This window comes from Ruditapes philippinarum, unplaced genomic scaffold, assembly GCF_026571515.1.
Source record: "Ruditapes philippinarum isolate M1 unplaced genomic scaffold, ASM2657151v2 ctg3111_1_1_1_1, whole genome shotgun sequence".
NCBI lineage: Eukaryota > Metazoa > Mollusca > Bivalvia > Venerida > Veneridae > Ruditapes > Ruditapes philippinarum.
Window position 1 is genome coordinate 157,814 of NW_026860451.1, and position 18,822 is coordinate 176,635.

The 18,822-nt window shown below is 33.5% G+C and overlaps 1 protein-coding gene across 1 annotated transcript in view; it reads right to left on the bottom strand.

Moving 5' to 3' along the window:
- LOC132760128 (rho GTPase-activating protein 45-like) overlaps positions 1-13,885 on the bottom strand; it is a 51,137-nt gene extending 37,252 nt beyond the window's left edge. Inside the window, exons 1-7 of the mRNA XM_060752034.1 lie at positions 13,619-13,885; positions 12,712-12,855; positions 11,815-11,963; positions 7,864-7,939; positions 6,461-6,601; positions 5,720-5,784; positions 3,159-3,203 (exon numbers count right to left, since the gene is read on the bottom strand). Of these exons, the coding sequence (XP_060608017.1) occupies positions 3,159-3,203; positions 5,720-5,784; positions 6,461-6,601; positions 7,864-7,939; positions 11,815-11,963; positions 12,712-12,855; positions 13,619-13,796 (798 nt within the window). The 5' untranslated portion in view covers positions 13,797-13,885. The remainder of the gene's footprint in view (positions 1-3,158; positions 3,204-5,719; positions 5,785-6,460; positions 6,602-7,863; positions 7,940-11,814; positions 11,964-12,711; positions 12,856-13,618) is intronic.
- Between the last annotated feature and the right edge of the window lie 4,937 nt (positions 13,886-18,822).

Here is an 18,822-nt window from a genome sequence, read left to right on the forward strand (position 1 = left end):
AGGAATGCTAATTGTTATCTTGTCCATATGCAGACAGGCAGAGAAAGAGACCGGGAGAACAAAAACCAATATGTCCGCCCATATATAATAATGCAAGGGCATATAAAAAATTCACACAACCTGAAATAAGACTTTAAGAATAATATATCCCTAACAGTGATTTTATAGCTCAATAAAATCACTGTTTAGGAGTTCTGATGCGAGGAATAATATCAGGAGGGCGTACCCAGAGTTATATAATGATGCGCATCCATACGACAGTGATTTCATCAAGCGATAAAATCACCGATTTGGATCTATTCTAACATGTCATCAACAAATAAATTCTGCCGTACCTGATATTAAGCTAAATTGGGTCTGATTTGTTTCCGTACATATTGTCAGCGTGTCACATTTTTACTGGTTATGTCACATGTCTAACGATTCCGTCACATGTCTAAATATAGAACGTCTAAATATAGAACGTCAACAGTGATTTTATAGCATAATAAAAATCACTTTCCGTCCATCTATGTTCAATAGGAAAAAATACTGGTCGTGTTAGAATTAACAATAAAGGAAAAGTATTACAGCAGCATATATAATTATATAATTTGTTGTACATTTTACTTTCATGCATAATAAGGGCACACAGTTGTACTGTTTTTCATGCTCAACGCAAGCGTTTTCAAGTCAATATTCATACACACAAAATACAATCCCATTAACCCTGCAGTCAGTTTGCTATGCTAAGAAAATGTCATGACGCATATAAAGATAGATAGAAAATCTGCACAATTCTGAGCCAGCTGTTAGTGGCTTACTGGACAATACTTACTGAATATAAACACTAAAACAACAAGTCTTAACATTGTCAGCATACAAAATAAAATAAAAATAATAAACAATGTATTTATTCTTAGAAGTGTCCTCATAATATTGCTATAATGTGCCAATAAAAAGTGTGATCTCAGTAAACCGTGTCTATAATTATGTAAATGTATATGAGAAACAAATAATGTACAAAAGTACATGTTCAGTGTCCCAGATATAAAGAATAAATGCCTTTTTTAATTAATGGCTTGATAAAAAGTGAAAAAGTTTATTTCTGGTTCAATTAGATAAATTAATTATATTCTGAATATGTGAAAAGACAGCAAGCATATCAGCACCAGTATATTTTACGTCACACCAACACAGTATAGGTCATATGGCGACTTGTCAGCTATACTGGTGGAGGAATACCTCAGCTGCTCTTCCATGCATTATTTCAGGCATAAGCGTGCATTTGAGTAGTACCACCAAAGTTCAGTAAGCTCGCTGAATATATTTCTCACATGAAATGTCCCAAATCCTCCAAAGTCCCTGTGGGGATTCAAACCCACAGCTAGGAGGGATAAGTGGTTTGAAGTCAACAACCTTAACCATGGATATCCCTACAGTGCTGATATAAAAATCTAATTTAATAATCGAACTTGAACTATACAATTACATGTATCTAGAGAAAACATGAATTAAAGATACAATAACAAAAGGAATATCATCAACTTAGAATACAAAGATATTTTTAAATTATCTTAAACTAATGTTGTATAGGGAATTATAAAAAAAGTGCCTCAAAGGGAGATAAAACAGTTTACAAGAACAGCATCTATTGCTTATTTTTTTTTTACCATTTTAAAAATACTAAACAGGGTACTTTTAAGAATAAATACGGTTGTTTACAGTAAGCAAGTTAGAATTTAAATAAATATAAAATGTACAAATAAAATGGTGTTTGAGAAGTTAACATAAAACAAACAAAAAAAAGTGAAGAGAAACAAAATGCTTGTTATAGGAAGCTGTTAGCTGTGGTGAGAGTCTAAAATAAACTGAAAATTATTATAATAGATGGATTAAGTTGTTTTTTTCTTTAGTTCAACACATGTTTTAAATTTTTTAATTATATTTTTTCTTTAGTTTAACACATGTTTTTAATTTTAATCATCTATCTGATTTGATGAATTTCAAGTCACACTAATGGTATAAAAGATCATAATTATGGTGACTTTACAATTGTACCGGTACCTCAAGTACCTGTTTCTGTATAGTTTCAGGCACAAGCTAGCAGGCGAGTAGAACCACCAACCTTTTATATGTTTGCTGGACAGCTTTCTAGTACGAAAGAATTTCAAGTCCCTAGAAAGATTTGAACTCACAGAGGTGAGATGGAAGTAACAGAAAATCAGACAAATTAAATTTTATTACTTTGAACAATACCACAACATAGATAATAATGTAATTGAGCCGTGTCATGACAAAACCAACATAATGGGTTTGCGACCAGCATGGATCCAGACCAGCCTGCGCTTCCGCGCAGTCTGATCAGGATCCATGCTGTTCGCTTACAAACCCTATAACAAGAAGAGAAGTGATAGCGAACAGCATGGATCCTGATAAGACTGTGCGGATGCGCAGCCTGGTCTGGATCCATGCTGGTCGCATACGCACTATGTTGGTTTTGTCATGGCGCAGCTCATATATGCTTTAAGTTGTGAAAAAGGACTTTGTTGATCTAGTGTTCTCCTATCTGAGCTATGAAGTACAATCACTACAGACACTATTAAATTTTTATAAATAGATTTGCAACAGTTTTTTTGGTTGGGTTTTATGTTGCATCAACACTATATAGATCATATGGCCACTTTCCAGCTTTACTGGTGGAGGAAGACCTCAGACGCCCCTTTTGTGCATTATTTCAGGGAAACAAATGAGCATCTCAGTAGAACGACTGACATTCTGTAATCTTGCTGGATAGCCTTCTCACATAAAAGAATTCAAAGACTGTCGCAGCTCAAACCTACAGGGGTGAGAGGGAAGTGATTTAAAGTCAACGACCTTAACCACTCGGCCACGGACATCTTACAGATTTGCAGCAATATTTATTGAAAATAAACAACATAAAAGTTTTTGTTTCAGTATGGCTTAGTACTATTCCCTATAAACAACCAAGTTTATATAAACACTTCTTTCTACTGTTTGATAAGTTAAGACAGATCATCATTAAAATAAATTTTCTTGACATAGCCGTTATCATTTTTTATCTCTCTGACTTTAATATAAAAGAAGAAGGTTACAACAAGAGAGGCAACCAGTGTTAGTATAACATGTAAAACATTTAAAGTAAGAAATCAACTCACCTGAGATAAAACTGTACAATATACCGACTGTAAAGGTAAGAAACCCTGAAACACCAAAACAACTACATGTTTAGTATAACTAAATGTTTAAACCAATAAGACATACATATGTAAGCTGCTACTCATAAAAAAATCTTTTCACCAAACTGTTTATCTGGGGGGGAAAAAAACAAACAATTAATACATTGTATGTGAAATAAACAACAACTATTTCAGTTCCAGCAGATACACATTTGATAAAGAAAACCATTCACCAACTAATTAATTCAAACAAGAGCACCATATGTTGTGTTTAAAAGACCCCTTTTGACAAACTTTTTTTAAGTTAACTCCAAAAATATAGGTTTCAGAATTATGCCCCTTGTTTAACAACTGCACATTGTGAAGATATGCAAGTCTTTATGTTGATAACTGTTTAAATGTTTGAATAATAGGCTATATTAAAGTTTTTGTACGGCAACAACAACCCAAATATCATAATACGTTGACCTTTTCTCCGAAACAGACTGATAAGCTAAAAAATACAGCATCTTCAATCCACAAATTTTCAAAGTCAAAGCCCCAAAATGAATTATTTCGTGCATGCGTATGACATGGTGTAGAACCAATGACTCTCCATATGCAAGTCTGATAAATCCTTCTGGAACAAAATCTTATTTGAGCCATGCCATGACAAAACCAACATAGTGCTTTTGCGACCAGCATTGATCCAGACCAGCCTGTGCATCCACGCAGTCGAATGCACAGTCTAATCAGGATCCATGCTGTTCGCTATCATTTTCTCTACTTGTAATAGGGTTGGTAAGCAAACAGCATGGATCCTGATCAGACTTCGAGGATGCGCAGGGTGGTCTGGATCCATGCTTGTTGCAAACTCACTATGTTGGTTTTGTCATGGCTCGGCTCAATTTTTCTTTTAGGATTCAAATATGCAGTCTAACAGGTGTTTCAAAGACAAATTTTGAAAAATACTTTTTGTTGTATATTTTCCATCCTATAGTGTTAAGATAGAAAATACCAGAACAAGAGTGTACTGAAGAGCTTCGTAAAAACCACACAAGAATGTCATGGGTAAGGTGTTCAGGTGAGCTAATAACTGTTTTTTCTATTGATTAAGACACACAAGACTGAATACCTGATTTTTTCTCTTAATCAGTTAATTTTTTCAACATTTTGAAAGTGATATAAAAACAGTGGTAGCAAAGAGAAGGTGAAAATCATGCAGTCATGACACTAATGAGCATCATTTTAAGCTAACGTGATCTTGAAAGTGAAAAAGAAACTTCATTGCTTACCTGGATTTTAAAATCAGAGATAAACAGTTTGAAAAAAAAACACAACATATGTGTGGCATACAAACATATCTAAGGAAAATCTAAAGACAAATCAACACACATACACCCAGAATCTTAAACTAATAAAAGTTGAAACAAAAAATATTTCATATGACTTACATGTAGATTAAACCTATCTTATTTAACAGTAATTACAGGTTTCTTGTGCCAATTTAGTCAGTCCAGCCCACGTATTTATGCAGTTTTATTACACAATATACCGTATGATGCTCATTTTTAGCATATGATAGTAAAACCCCTAAAAATAAATTAGTTAATGACAAATGGTAGTTTCATTATAGTTACTCTGGTATTAAGAATATTTTGGATTTTTCCAACCAGTCTGGGGTCAAAACAAACTTATACAACTTCCTGGTATTTCACTAATTAATGGTAAATTTATTGCAATACTTTGACCACTTTATTGTGATCAGTAGCCCATCATGAAGCTATCACAGTGGAAAATCTGTTTGTTATCTGAGATAAGAAGGGGAAAAAACAGATATTTGCCGAGTTCCGAAAAACATCTATTTCGTAAAAGGGTAATGCACTATCTATTTAGTGGTTCAATTAGTTACTGTTCTTTTTTAAATGACAGTCTCATCATGAATGAATAAAATCTATAAGGAGATATAAATTAAAACTTACTCTAAATTTAATAAACAATAATTATATATACTATTTAACTTGATACACATTTATTACATATTTATTACATGTACTACATGTTGAACTCACAGATCAGTGAATTGTGATGTATTTTAAAGAAAGAAATATCTACACAGAGACACATCAATAAAGAATACCCTAAACTGTATCTACAGAAATATAATTTACCCTTCTGAGAAAAGGCACCTGTGAAAAAGGTTTAATCACATTTTTATAAGCTTACTTTCAAAATATTTGTTTACATTTTGTTATGTTTATGACAAATGATCTTATATTCATCACTTCTTTATTCAGGTGATAAGCATCTAACATGCTCTAACTCATCTTTGTTCTTTTACAGAAAGAAACACTTATCTGTTTCTAAGGCATGAAGTGCCTTTAACATAGACTTACTATGCTCAAAATTATGCTTTGTGGACAAATACTTATTTTGTGCAATGTATCTTCTTTTAGTCAATGCATTCTCTGTCTGTATTAGGTCTCCAAGTAAAGTTTAAACTGCTAAAAGATCAATGTAAATAGTAAAGGACCTCAGTTAACCTAATTATTTGTTCTTACCTCCTCTGTGAGAGCTGGTTTTACGGACGCTGCAAGTCTTGATAAATTCTTGGAGTATTCCACCTCTGAAAACATCATGTATAAGTATCAAATAATCGTGCCTTAATGACCCGATTATGCCACCAGCATAATACCAGGTCAGCCCTACATGTTTGTACAGTCTGACCGGACTATATACTCATGACTAACTTAAAATAGTCATCTTGATAATAGAACTCAATTAATTAATTTAGCAGGTTAAGGATTAAGAATTTTGAATTATGGAAAATTCCAAATTATGAGCAACACAAGCAAATGTCAGTATCAAGCACGGTGAATTTAAGTGTGTCCATTCAAACTTTTTAAATAAGTACTTTGGGTGTTTTGTTGGTTTTTTTTGTAAAAAATGTTGGTTTTTTTTGTAAAATAAAACATTTTTAACACTTTGATTAAAATACTAGCTCTTTTCTTTTCTTGGTTGCATTTTAAATAATATCAACACTGTAAAGATTATCTGGCGACTGTCACATTCAACTGGCCCTGAAGACCTCAAAATCCCCTCCATCCATTATTTTTGGAATAAGTGGACACCTGGTTAGAACAATAGACCTCCTGTAGCTAGCTGGATAGCCTTTTCACAAGGAAAAATTAAAGCATCCTTTGTAATATTTGAACTACTTGCAGTAGTAAAATGGCAGTAATTTAAATTTTGTGACCTTAGTAGGTCCCTACAATATTAGAAATGTCTAATTTTATATTTACCAAGTTGAGCTCTCCTCTCAATATAAGACATGACATCTTTCAGGTACTTAGACCAAGCTTTGGCTCTAGAGAACGCCAGCTCGAGACCTGCCTGCAGATTCATCAATGTGCCATCTATCTGTTCGGCTGTCAGTCGCACAACTAGAAAACAAAGTTTTAGTAGTTTAAGAAGTGTGATATATACAGTATGAATGTGTACTACTACAAGCAAATATTTATAGTACTTGATAATATATGATGTTGTACAAGAAGTTGCACATAAACATTTAATAAACAAGAAATGTCGAACGACACATATGCCCCCCTTTCTAGCCCTTGACTCACATTATTGGTCAGAGATACTATTATATATTATGTCAGAGATACTTGCCATAAATTGGCACATGGAAGTGTTCAATTATGGAAAAAAGAAAAATAATGAAGACTTTGTGATAAACAGATTTCAAGATAATGAGACATTTAAGGCCCATGTGACCTAGACCTTTGAACTAGACTAGTGACCCAAAATCAATAGGGGTCATCAAAAAGTTATGATCAATCAATATTAGAAATATGAACACTTTGTGATAAAAAGCTTTCAAGATAATGAGCGGAAACCATACTAACATTCAGAATCCTGTGACCTTGACCTTTGACCTAGTGACCCAAAAATCCATAGTGGTCACTAACTAGTTATGACCAATCAGTATGTGAAGTATGAAGACTTTAGTTTTCAAGATAATCAGTGGAAACCATTCTGACATTTAAGGCCCCTGTAACCTTGGCCTTTGTTCTAGTGACCCCAAAAGCAATACAGATCATCTGTTGGTTATGACCAATCACTATGAAATATGAAGACTTTGTGATAATTATCTTTCAAGATAATGAGCCATTCAAAGACCCTGTGATTTTGACCTTGACCTGGTTACACCAAAATCAATTGGGGTCATCTACTAGTTATGACTAATCACTATGTGAAATATGACTACTTTGTGATGAATACTTTTCAAGATAATCAGCGGAAACCATTTTGACATTTAAGGCCCCTGTGACCTTGACCTTTGACCTAGTGACCCCAAAATCAATAGGGGTCATCTACTTGTTATGACCAATCACTATGTGAAATATGAAGACTTTGTGATAAATAGTTTTCAAGATAATCAGCGGAAATCATCTGGTCTACCGACAGACAGGCAGACAGACAGACCAACATTAGCAAAACAATATACCCCCCTCTTCTTCGAAGGGGGGCATAAAAAGTTACACTTACGCTAGGTGAGCAGAAGCCACATAACCTTCTAATAATTAAGCTTAAAATTGGTGGTCATTTAGATTGTATGATTTAACTCATATCACAAAGCAGTAAATATAAAACGAGAACCAGCTATAAAAGAGACATTATGAATAAGCTTATTAATGCATACCTGGCTCCTCCCTTTCTTCTTCAGTATCATCTTTGTCTGTAGATTCTCGTGATACAGATAACAGATTGTCATATGACTGGAAAAGATACACAGTAAATACAGATTTTCACTGACATAAAAATGGTTTAATTAATAAGAACCATTGTTGCAATATTTTTCAACAGTCATGATATATACATACATGTAGCAAACAAAGCTTTAAAAAGACAAGAGTTTATCTACTCCAACACTATCCTAGAGTTTGTTGTTTATTTTATGAATTACCTATTGAATCTTCTTTTTTCTTTACACTTAGTTACTTACATTTAGGTCACATTAAAATTTACAATTAAATTTACAATAGTAGTATTGCATTGATTATATTAAGTATATGTACAGGGACAGAGGTGGCCTTGATGTTAAGATGATTGCATCTCAAACCAGCGGTCATGTGTGGGTCAGAATGTTTTAACCCTTTACCTCATATAGACATGTTTTGAAGGCTTTTTGACCCACCCCCTTTTTTGAACGGTGAAAATTTACCTTATTTAGGCCCCAAACACTATTTTTCATTTGGGAAATGTTGTTAAAAAAGTGATCACTTTTTCGGCCCCGCTCCCTTATCAAAAAGGCACATCAGGGGGTTGCCAGAAGGATGTGCCCCCTTCTGTTTCAGGGGGGCTTGAAGGGGGGCAGAAACCCCCCTAATCGCCAAGAAAATTTTGGACATGTGACTAAAAATGGCCTCAGGTCGATCGCAAGCTAACATGTAACCAACGCTGAATAGCCTTTTACTCCATCTCAATCCATTGAGAAGTTGCAGCACTTTGAAATTAGTTTTGATGGAAAAAACAACAATACAAAATAGTGATTTTTTGGCAATTTTGAGATGCTGTCCCATTGCCATGGTAACAGGAAATTTAAGATAAAGCATGCTGTTACAGAGGCTATGGTCCAGTCATCATTTGTGCTTAGTTTCATCAGTATTGAAGCATTTTTCATAGTTTCATAGCAGTTTGAACTTGTAACAGGAGGCTTTTCAATGAAAACTGCCATTTTTCACAATATGCTCATGAGGTAAAGAGTTAACCTAAGTCAAGTTGTTTATGTTCAATTCAGGGTCCATGTGCTGTCAAGGACAAAAAGAAGCTTTAGATGTAGAGTACTGATACCAGACATGTCATCAGTCATGCCCTTAAAGAGTTAATTTTGAAACTCAAAGTGGTGATAATTTAACTCCATGCAATTTCCACAGAGTTTTAGCCAATGAAATGAATTTTGGGCCGAAAGTAAGTCAATGTAGGTGGTCATTGAGCACCTAAATGTACAATAACCTGTGACAATAATTAAGGAGGTTAAATCTGATGAAGACTATTTATGACAAGACAAGAGCCTTCCTTTCAGGCCATCATTGTGTTTAAACTGTAAAACCACTGCCTCATTTCTCTGCATGACATAAACACTCGTTTATAGTCCATAAAGTTGACTAAAGAGTGGTTTTGATAAGCTCAAAGCTTTCTTTACAATCAAGATAAGAATAAAGTTGTTTAAATCTGACTTAATATACTTAAAAACAACATGCTAGTATGCAAGAACTTTAGATTATTAATGCAAAGTGAGAATATCTTTATATGTAAGCTGTAACATAACTATACATGTATTCAAGTGTACAAGCTGTTTAAACTATGAACAAATATGAGAAAATATTCATTAAGAGGTTAACTTTCGATGTGGAAATATTTGTGATTTTTGCTAAAAAAATTGCAAATAAATGAGCCTCGCAAATTACATCAATTTTAACTAGAACTATCACTAAATGTGATTAATACCCCCACAAGACTGCTTCGGAAATGAGGATGTTACTAGTAACAGAATATCTTGTAAAAGAATTGAAATATAGAGTTATGGTTGTGGGCAATTAAAGATAGTTGTGGTTCTTGTATATTGCATTTCCTTTCAATGTGGTTGGCCATTGATGAAGTTTTATTGAATTACTCTGTAATAAGTCCAGAAAGACAAAGAAAAGGAACAAAGGGCAATAACTCTATAAATACTGAAGATGGAGTTATAGTTCTTGTGCACTGCACTTCCTCTTTTTGTGCTTGACCATTGTATGAAGTTGTTTTGAATTTCAACCAGTACGTTTTAAGTTATGCTCCAGACAAGGAAAAGTATCAAAGGGCAGTAACTCTGTATTTTGTCAAAATGGAGTTATGGCTCTTATGCACTGCACTTCCTTTTAATGTCCTTGACAACTGTATGAAGTTGTATTGAATTCCAAACAGTAGTTTTCAAGTTATGCTCTGGACAAGGAAAAGTAACAAAGGGCAATAACTCTGTAATTTGTCAAGATGGAGTTATGGTTCTTGTGCACTGCACTTCCTCTCAATGTGCTTGACCATTGTATGAAGTTATATTGAATTCCAACCATTAGTCTTCAAGTTATGCTCCGGACAAAAAAAAGCAATGGAAAAGTAATAAAGGGCAGTAACTCTGTAATTAGTCAAGATGGAGTTATGGTTCTTGTGCACTGCATTTCCTCTCAATGTGTTTGACCATTGGATGAAGTTATAATAAATTCCAACAATTAGTCTTCAAGTTATACTCCGGACAAAAGAAAGCAATGGAAAAGTAACAAAGGGCAATAACTCTGTAATTACTTTAGATAGAGTTATGGTTCTTATGCACTGCACTTCCCCTTACTGTGTTTGACAATTGTATGAAGTTGTTTTGAATTCCAACCAGTAATTTTCAAGTTATGCCCCGGACAAGGAAAAGTAACAAAGGGCAATAACTCTGTAATTAGTCAAGATAGAGTTATGGTTCTTGTGCACTGCACTTCCTCTCAATGTGCTTGACCATTGTATGTAGTTATATTGAATTCCAACCATTAGTCTTCAAGTTATGGTCCGGACAAAAGAAAGCAATGGAAAAGTAACAAAGGGCAATAACTCTGTAATTACTTTAGATAGAGTTATGGTTCTTGTGCACTGCACTTCCCCTTATTGTGTTTGACAATTGTATGAAGTTGTTTTGAATTCCAACCAGTAATTTTCAAGTTATGCCCCGGACAAGGAAAAGTAACAAAGGGCAATAACTCTGTAATTAGTCAAGATAGAGTTATGGTTCTTGTGCACTGCACTTCCTCTCAATGTGCTTGACCATTGTATGTAGTTATATTGAATTCCAACCATTAGTCTTCAAGTTATGGTCCGGACAAAAGAAAGCAATGGAAAAGTAACAAAGGGCAATAACTCTGTAATTACTTTAGATAGAGTTATGGTACTTGTGCACTGCACTTCCCCTTATTGTGTTTGACAATTGTATGAAGTTGTTTTGAATTCCAACCAGTAGTTTTCAAGTTATGCCCTGGACAAGGAAAAGTAACAAAGGGCAATAACTCTGTAATTAGTCAAGATAGAGTTATGGTTCTTGTGCACTGCACTTCCTCTCAATGTGCTTGACCATTGTATGTAGTTATATTGAATTCCAACCATTAGTCTTCAAGTTATGGTCCGGACAAGGAAAATGCAACGGACGTCTGGACCGACCGACCGCCCGACCGACCGACCAACCGGTGACTCCTATATACCCCCCCAAACTTCGTTTTTGGGGGTATAATAAAGACATTTGGTGGCCATTCATCATTTAACCAGTACACCGGTGCACAGGTTACTACGTAAATATATCCTGTTAAAAATAACATCTCACTAAAAGCTGTTTCACAAGCGTGCTAATATCACTGGAGATCAGGAAATCATACTTTTCAAATATTTCTGCACGCAAAGTCCATTTTTGGACATTTGCAAACTTATTGTGACGGAAAAATATTCAATTATACAGTAAACTATTAGTTATAAATGATAAGAATACTTATTAAACAGATCTATATGAAAATGTATTCATCATTCACTTACAATTACAAAGAGTTTGTAAATATGTGAATCTTTGACATATAAACTGGCTGCTCACCTTAGTTTTCAACTCTTCAATAATTCCATGTTGGAGATCTCCCATGAGGTATTCCGACACACTGCTACTGAACTCAAGGGCCAGTTGATCAATGGCATCATTGAACGCCCCTTCCATCGCCTCGACACTGTGTTCTTCATAGTTGTAATCTAGAGAATCACAGTTATTTATCATTTTTTCACACACATTTTTATTTCTAAATTCATAGCAACAAATATTTATTTCAAGGCATTGTATAAATTGTGACAATAGTGGCCTTGTGATTTAAGTGTCAGCCTCTGAGACCATAGGTCATTGGTTTAAGCCGTTTTCAATAATGCTTCCTAATACTTTAGTGTGAGAAGTAGACTTGTGGTTATCACACAAGATTGAAAGTTTATCAGCAAAAAATATATTCAATATTAAGCTATATACATGTAGGAAAGACATGCAGGTAGAAATATTGACCATCCATTGTTAACCTGACCAAATACAAAAATGTACTTTCCTCAATTACAGTCCTTGTTGCAGTGTAGGACAGTTGTTATAAACAGACCTTCATAACTCACTTACTAAGACTTCAAATAAATATGACTGTCAAGGAAGCAGTGGTTAAGTGGTGAAGGTGTCGGACAGTCCTTCCCTTAAGCAAAGGGTGTGCCATTTTTCTTATATGATGCAAATATTGTAAGTTCCAGAAAGCAAAATTTTGCAGAATTGCATTCTTTGATTAAAATAACAATAGATCATATCTTTGCAGAAATCATGTCAATAGAGTATAAACACCACGACACAGTATAGACCAATGCCTTACAAAAATAAATTATTTAAATATAAAGCTTAAAGCGGCTGATAACAATTAAGAGCCATAGTAACATTAGAAATTGTTTTTTTCTTCTTATATAAAACTCAACTCACTTTTTATTTTTCCAATTAGAGCACCTGCCGCTGAAAAAAGCTCTGTGGTATTTAGGGGTGGGTACCTCTGTAATACAGACTTCAGTGTACACAACACATCTCCTAATCTCTCATGAGCCAATACCTTCAAATCTTCTTCACCATCTGTTAATGTAACAATTATTTAGTTCTGCCCTTTACATTCAATTAATACCTTTATATTACAAAGCTTATCAACATAACAAAAGTACCTAACTTCATGTTACAATCAACAAATATGGAAACTAAGTTGTTTGAGCAACAAATTCTGCCTTCAATTGTTAATATCCTTTAAGATAATCTATGGTCATCTCCAGGATTTTAATTCCAGAAATTTATTGAAATTTACAAAATTTCTGAATATTATGTCTAATTTTGGATAAGAAAATGCACACACTTAGTTGGGGCAGTAAGTTTGGGAAGTGTCATCCTGACAACTGGTCAAGTTAATATTTAAATGGCACTATGTTTTCATACTATGTTTACCTAAAGTGTGTATGGTTTAAAACATAGCATACATGTATCTTATTTCTGTGTACTCAAAAGACGTTTATTTTTCATTAAAAAAGAGACTTACAAAATCATCAGGATTTTCAAATATCGAATTTGTGCATAATAATATCTTTAACTTAATATGAATATGGTGTTATTCGAGATATTCAACAACTCAGCAAAGAAGTCAGTGGCACTAGTCCAAAAATTGTTGTCCGCAAAACAACTGTCTTTCTCCAGCAGTAAAGCTGGGAAGTCACCATACAACCTACATGTATACTGAGTTGGTGTGACGTTAAACCCAACCAAAAGGAAAAAAAAAATATCTTCAATCTTAACAAATAGAAGTGAAAAAGTTACTTGCTATTGATAAATTTATAACAAGAGTTCCACTTACCAAATTGTTCATTGAACAGTTCTTTCAATCTACCCAAGCCATCAGAGAAGTTCTTGACGTCTTGTGTAAGACCAAGAATATCATCTTTATCTACAATGTACATATCTCCATCTTTTTCTAACACACCTAGGGACGTACTCTTGGCCATTCGGGGACTTGATGGTTCCGTCAAGTGCATTCCCCTGTGCACTTTGTCTGTGTGGCTTTTCTTTTACTGTATAGCTTATTTACAACTTAATTAAGCTGGCACTATCTGTAACAAAAATATACAAAATTATAATTATTTTAAGGCGTACATTAAATTTGGATATATCGATTCCAATGAAATATTCTTGACCTGTTTTAAATTCTGACATAACCAATGCAATATTTTTGTCCTGTTTTAAAATTTCGATTGTCCAACGGAATAAAATACTTAGTAACATTTTTATTTGGAAAATTTCAAATCACTATTAAATTTTTAAACTTGCATGCTTTAAATTTTGAAATGCATAATCTAATAATCATAAAATTTACACTAAATAGTGGTAAAAGATACAATGTATACACATGTACCAATGCCATCAATTTGCTGATAAACGCTCATGTTAGTTAAATTTTCAATTTCAAAAGCACCACATGCAGTATGTGTAGTGTCACTGTGTACATTGTTAGTTCTTAATGGTACATTTCACAGAGTTTTTAAACCAGAGAATGCTCAAATGAAATAATCCAAAGCTACATTTCACTGAACTTTCTCAGAAATCCAAGCTACCCCCTGATCAACAATAAATGCTAATTTTCACTTTAGTAAATAAACTCAACAGTTCATTTCTCAGTACTTCCTGGTACTGTTATGTGCCATACTTTATTAATTCTACATTTCACTGACACTTAACTTATTTCTACATGTATCTAACAAAACTACCTTCCAATGACACCAAGCATCTACATATGTAACTGAACCAATAAACTGAATGAACTCCAGAAATCTATAAATCTCCAAAATAATACAAATTCCAAATTTTCATTACAGGGTGTGTACACTCACATGTAGACACTCATTTAATAGATAATTTAGTCATTCATAAACCTCAACAAGAATCATCACACTAAATGGTATGCTAATTGATTTAGACAGTTTTCCATTGTATCATGACACCTAAATTCATTGGTCCACTGTACCCAACAACCTTGCAATGAAATATGGGACAGTATTTGACAGGTGTATTAACTCACACACTTACATGTCATCAATTTGACAGAATTCTTGTTTTATTTTCATATTAATTGATATATAAACATAAAAAATACTGCATATATATGTATATTATATACAATTTAAACCTAAAATTGAATGTTAATTTCCAAAACAAATACCAATTATATCATGAAAATGATTGTTACAAATCCTGTGTAAGAGGGATTTTACATTTTCATCATATTTTCTATCAATTACCAATAAACAAAGGGGGATAATTCAAAAATTAGGCAAGGCAGAGTTACGGTTCTTGTGCACTGCACACCTACTCAATGAGATCTATCTACAATGTACCTACAAAGTTTCATGTTGATATCTTTTAAAATCTTAAAGTTATGGCTCGAACAAAGTTCAAAGTATAAAATGAACAAAGGGCAATAACTTCAAAATTAGGCAAGGCAAAGTAACGGTTTTGTGCACCGCACATCTACCCAATCCTACAAAGTCTCATGTTGATAACGCTTGTTGTAACAGAGGTATGTCCCGGACAAGAAAAGCGACGGACGGACGGAAAGATGGCTGTTCTAACAGGAGAGTAATAATGTGGCTACTCTATTGTTCTCTCTATTGTTCTTTTTAGCCACACAAAAGAAAATAGCCACATAAAAGCATTATGGAATGAATGACATCAAAGAGAAAGAACAGTTACCTATTGTCCCTCTAGCCACATAATTACTGTCCTGTGAGTGCGGACGGACAGATGGACGGACAAGGCGGCGACTATATGCTCCCCCGAAATTTTTCGGGGAGCATAAAAATTCCCAAAATTATGAGTCAGTTTTAAGTGCAGAAATTTCTTAGAATGTTTTATTTCTATTAGTCAAAAGCATTTTCAAATCTGTATAAAAAAAAATACAGAAAATATCAATGATACACTGATATTATCTCAGTGATTTAAACTGATTTTTCTTCGAATTTTGGGAATTAGGGTCCATGTCCGTCTATCCGGAAAATGTGCAGTGTGATGCAAAAATGTGATTTAAAAAAATAAAAATATTGCATTGATCATCCAATGAGTTGTTTTACAAATAATAAAGTATATAATATGACAAGACTGATGTAGAATCTTTGAATGGCACTTGTTAGAACTACAGTTACCTAGAGTGGCAGTATCAGCACTTTTGACGTTAATAATTCCTACAGGTTTGGTCCGACATCAAAATTTTTATATCAATATTTAATTTTTTTTTAGTTTTGAGGAAAACTGTATGATTTTTAAGAATTTTTCTTTGGGGAAGCAGCCCTATAACGGACCCTGCTATAGAAGGGGAAAAACACCTGAACTGATACATGTATGCGAAGATTACCTGGATTTTTACCAGTGCATCTCAAGGTAGGTGGGAAACACTAAAAGTGTCTCTGAAAATTCCCAAAGGTGTTACCCAGGATCCAACCTGGGACCAAAGCCTTAGCTTAGGAGTGATAGTCTGCATGTGGTCATACCAACTTGTGTTTCCATAAACCATAGGCCTATGTTATATATATGTATAATTGTGACTTCTATACACTCTACCATCTATGCACATGCACATCACCAATTCATATAACACTTGAAATAGAGGGGTTGATAGCAAACATAGATGGATAAATAGACTTAAAAATTTAGATAGTGACAGTGTTTCTGCCAGACTAGATTTTTTGGGGTCATTTCTGACTCTCTGTATAAAAATAGGGGGCCATTTGAAATTATTAAGGGTCAAATTTTAAAAAAGTAAAAACTACGAAAGTAAATTTCAGAACTGTTTGATATCACATGTTAACTTCAATCTCACTTTTTGCGGATGCAAACAAAAAATCTTTTAAGATAGAACCAAGTCTAATTTGCATTAAAACATTTAACCTGTCATACGTCTGTTTAATTGCAGAAATTGATATTTTTGACCACTAAAGCAGAGATGTAGATAACATTGTTATCTATGTCACTGACTAAAGCCCTATCTTTTGTGGTGTGCTTGCCATTGTGAGAAAAGCGTCTGCATGCACAAATCACTCTATATTCACCCTGACCGTGCATGTCTAAATCCTGCATACCGTGACTGATTGTAGAATGGTTAAATGTTGTGCAGATAACGACACACAATAGGTGAGCAACTTATACCCGCAGTTACCGGAAATAAATAAATTTCGGATGGCCATTTCGGATACCCAAACAATAATTGCCAATATTTGGATGGCGCTAATAATAGGAGAAATAACTTAATGAAAATCCATCTAATTAGAATATCATGTACTGTAAGGCAGATTATGACTGCGTCATAGAAAACGCTTTTAGCCTTTTCCAATGCGTCATTTGTGAAATTATTGCATCAAAAACGCAATAAATGCAGACTAGTGGAAACACTGTGACTGTTGTGACCTAAATATCTGAAAGGAAGATGCTGCAAACGGAAATAAATTAGATATGCTGACAAAATAATAATTTATAATTTATTAACTCATTTACATACAGCTATGCAAAGCTCATGAATTTACTGTGCGTTCAACAATAATAATCATTTAAAGCAAATAAGGGTTTAATTATATTTTGTTTATCTCATCAATCGTCAAAAATGTTTTTCCATGTTTTGCATAATTTTTTTGCTCGATATTAAAATCTTAACCAACGATGAATAAAACGTCATAGGTACCCATGCATACAACAATTTTAGTCATAGATGTGTGTAATTAGGTAGTCTACAATAATTTGTTTGCTTACTTGAGTATTATTGATAAAATCACAAAGTTTACAAAGTTTTAGAAAGTTTTCTCAAAATGATCGCCATATTGCACCGGATGCTCGGTGTCACGTGATTCAATTTAGCTCTCGGTCATGTTCGGATTTTCCCGTGAATAAACGGACGATGAATCATGTTGCGGTTGACTGCATCGCAATATATCGTTCTGTTGCGTGCTTAAAATGCGTCCGTAAAATGTATATTTATAGGATATCTGATACAAATTAAAATATGAAATAAAATATCGTTGTAGCATAATATTATTTCAATCATTTAGAAGCTCAATAGCTTATAAAATTACACTAATCAGTTACTATCAAGTTATACTGCTCAGTACATTGTATATAACTCATATAATATTAGAAGGTATTTGATACTGGGACAAAAAAAATGATAGTAATCAAATAAATTTTCAGCTGTCTAACAATGATTTTATGACCACCTAAAAATTTAAAGATTATATCTGTTCTTTGAGGTCTACAGTATCTTATTCTTGGTCCAAACTTAATATGGATGGAATCAATGCTAACAACTTGTGTAGAAATCTGAAAACATGTCTACTTTGCAACACTGATTTATCTCTGTCAATATTCAGAAAAAAAAGAATGTGACAAAAGCAGATTTTTTTAAAAATATCAGTAAATCTAGAAAAAATCCTTTTACCAATAACAATCAACAATGTTGTGCAGATACTTGAAACTTGATGCTGTAAATTTTAGACATACACTAGTACATGTATATCACAGCTAAAATAACAAGAAACAAATTTAAACCAAATTAAAACTGAAACAGAAAGTGTAGAAAAGGAGGAGAGAACACAATCATATAGAATATCAGGATGGTTTGTAAACTGTTTTTTTTTTCAAGGATCTACTGGTTTTAATCTTCTAAGACGTTCATCAGGATACATAGTAACTGAAGTTCTAAATATGCGGTATCAAAAGAAAAACTACTAAAGATAAAAACATAAATAAATTCTTCTGGGCATGATGCAAAGTTATTGTTCAATTTTAAAGGAACTCGACTATGGTCAAACATAAAATTTGAATTTTTTTATAGATCAACTTAATTAGGCACTTCACAGAAAGGAATTGCTAAAGATAATTAAGAGTTATTGAAATTGAACTTTTGTGCTGTTCTAAGCCTGATTTGAATTTCAGGTCATTTTTCGCAATTAGAATAATCATTCTGGTAAAACAGAAAGAGTGAGATTTTTTTTTTCCCCCCTTTAATCATTACAAATATTACAA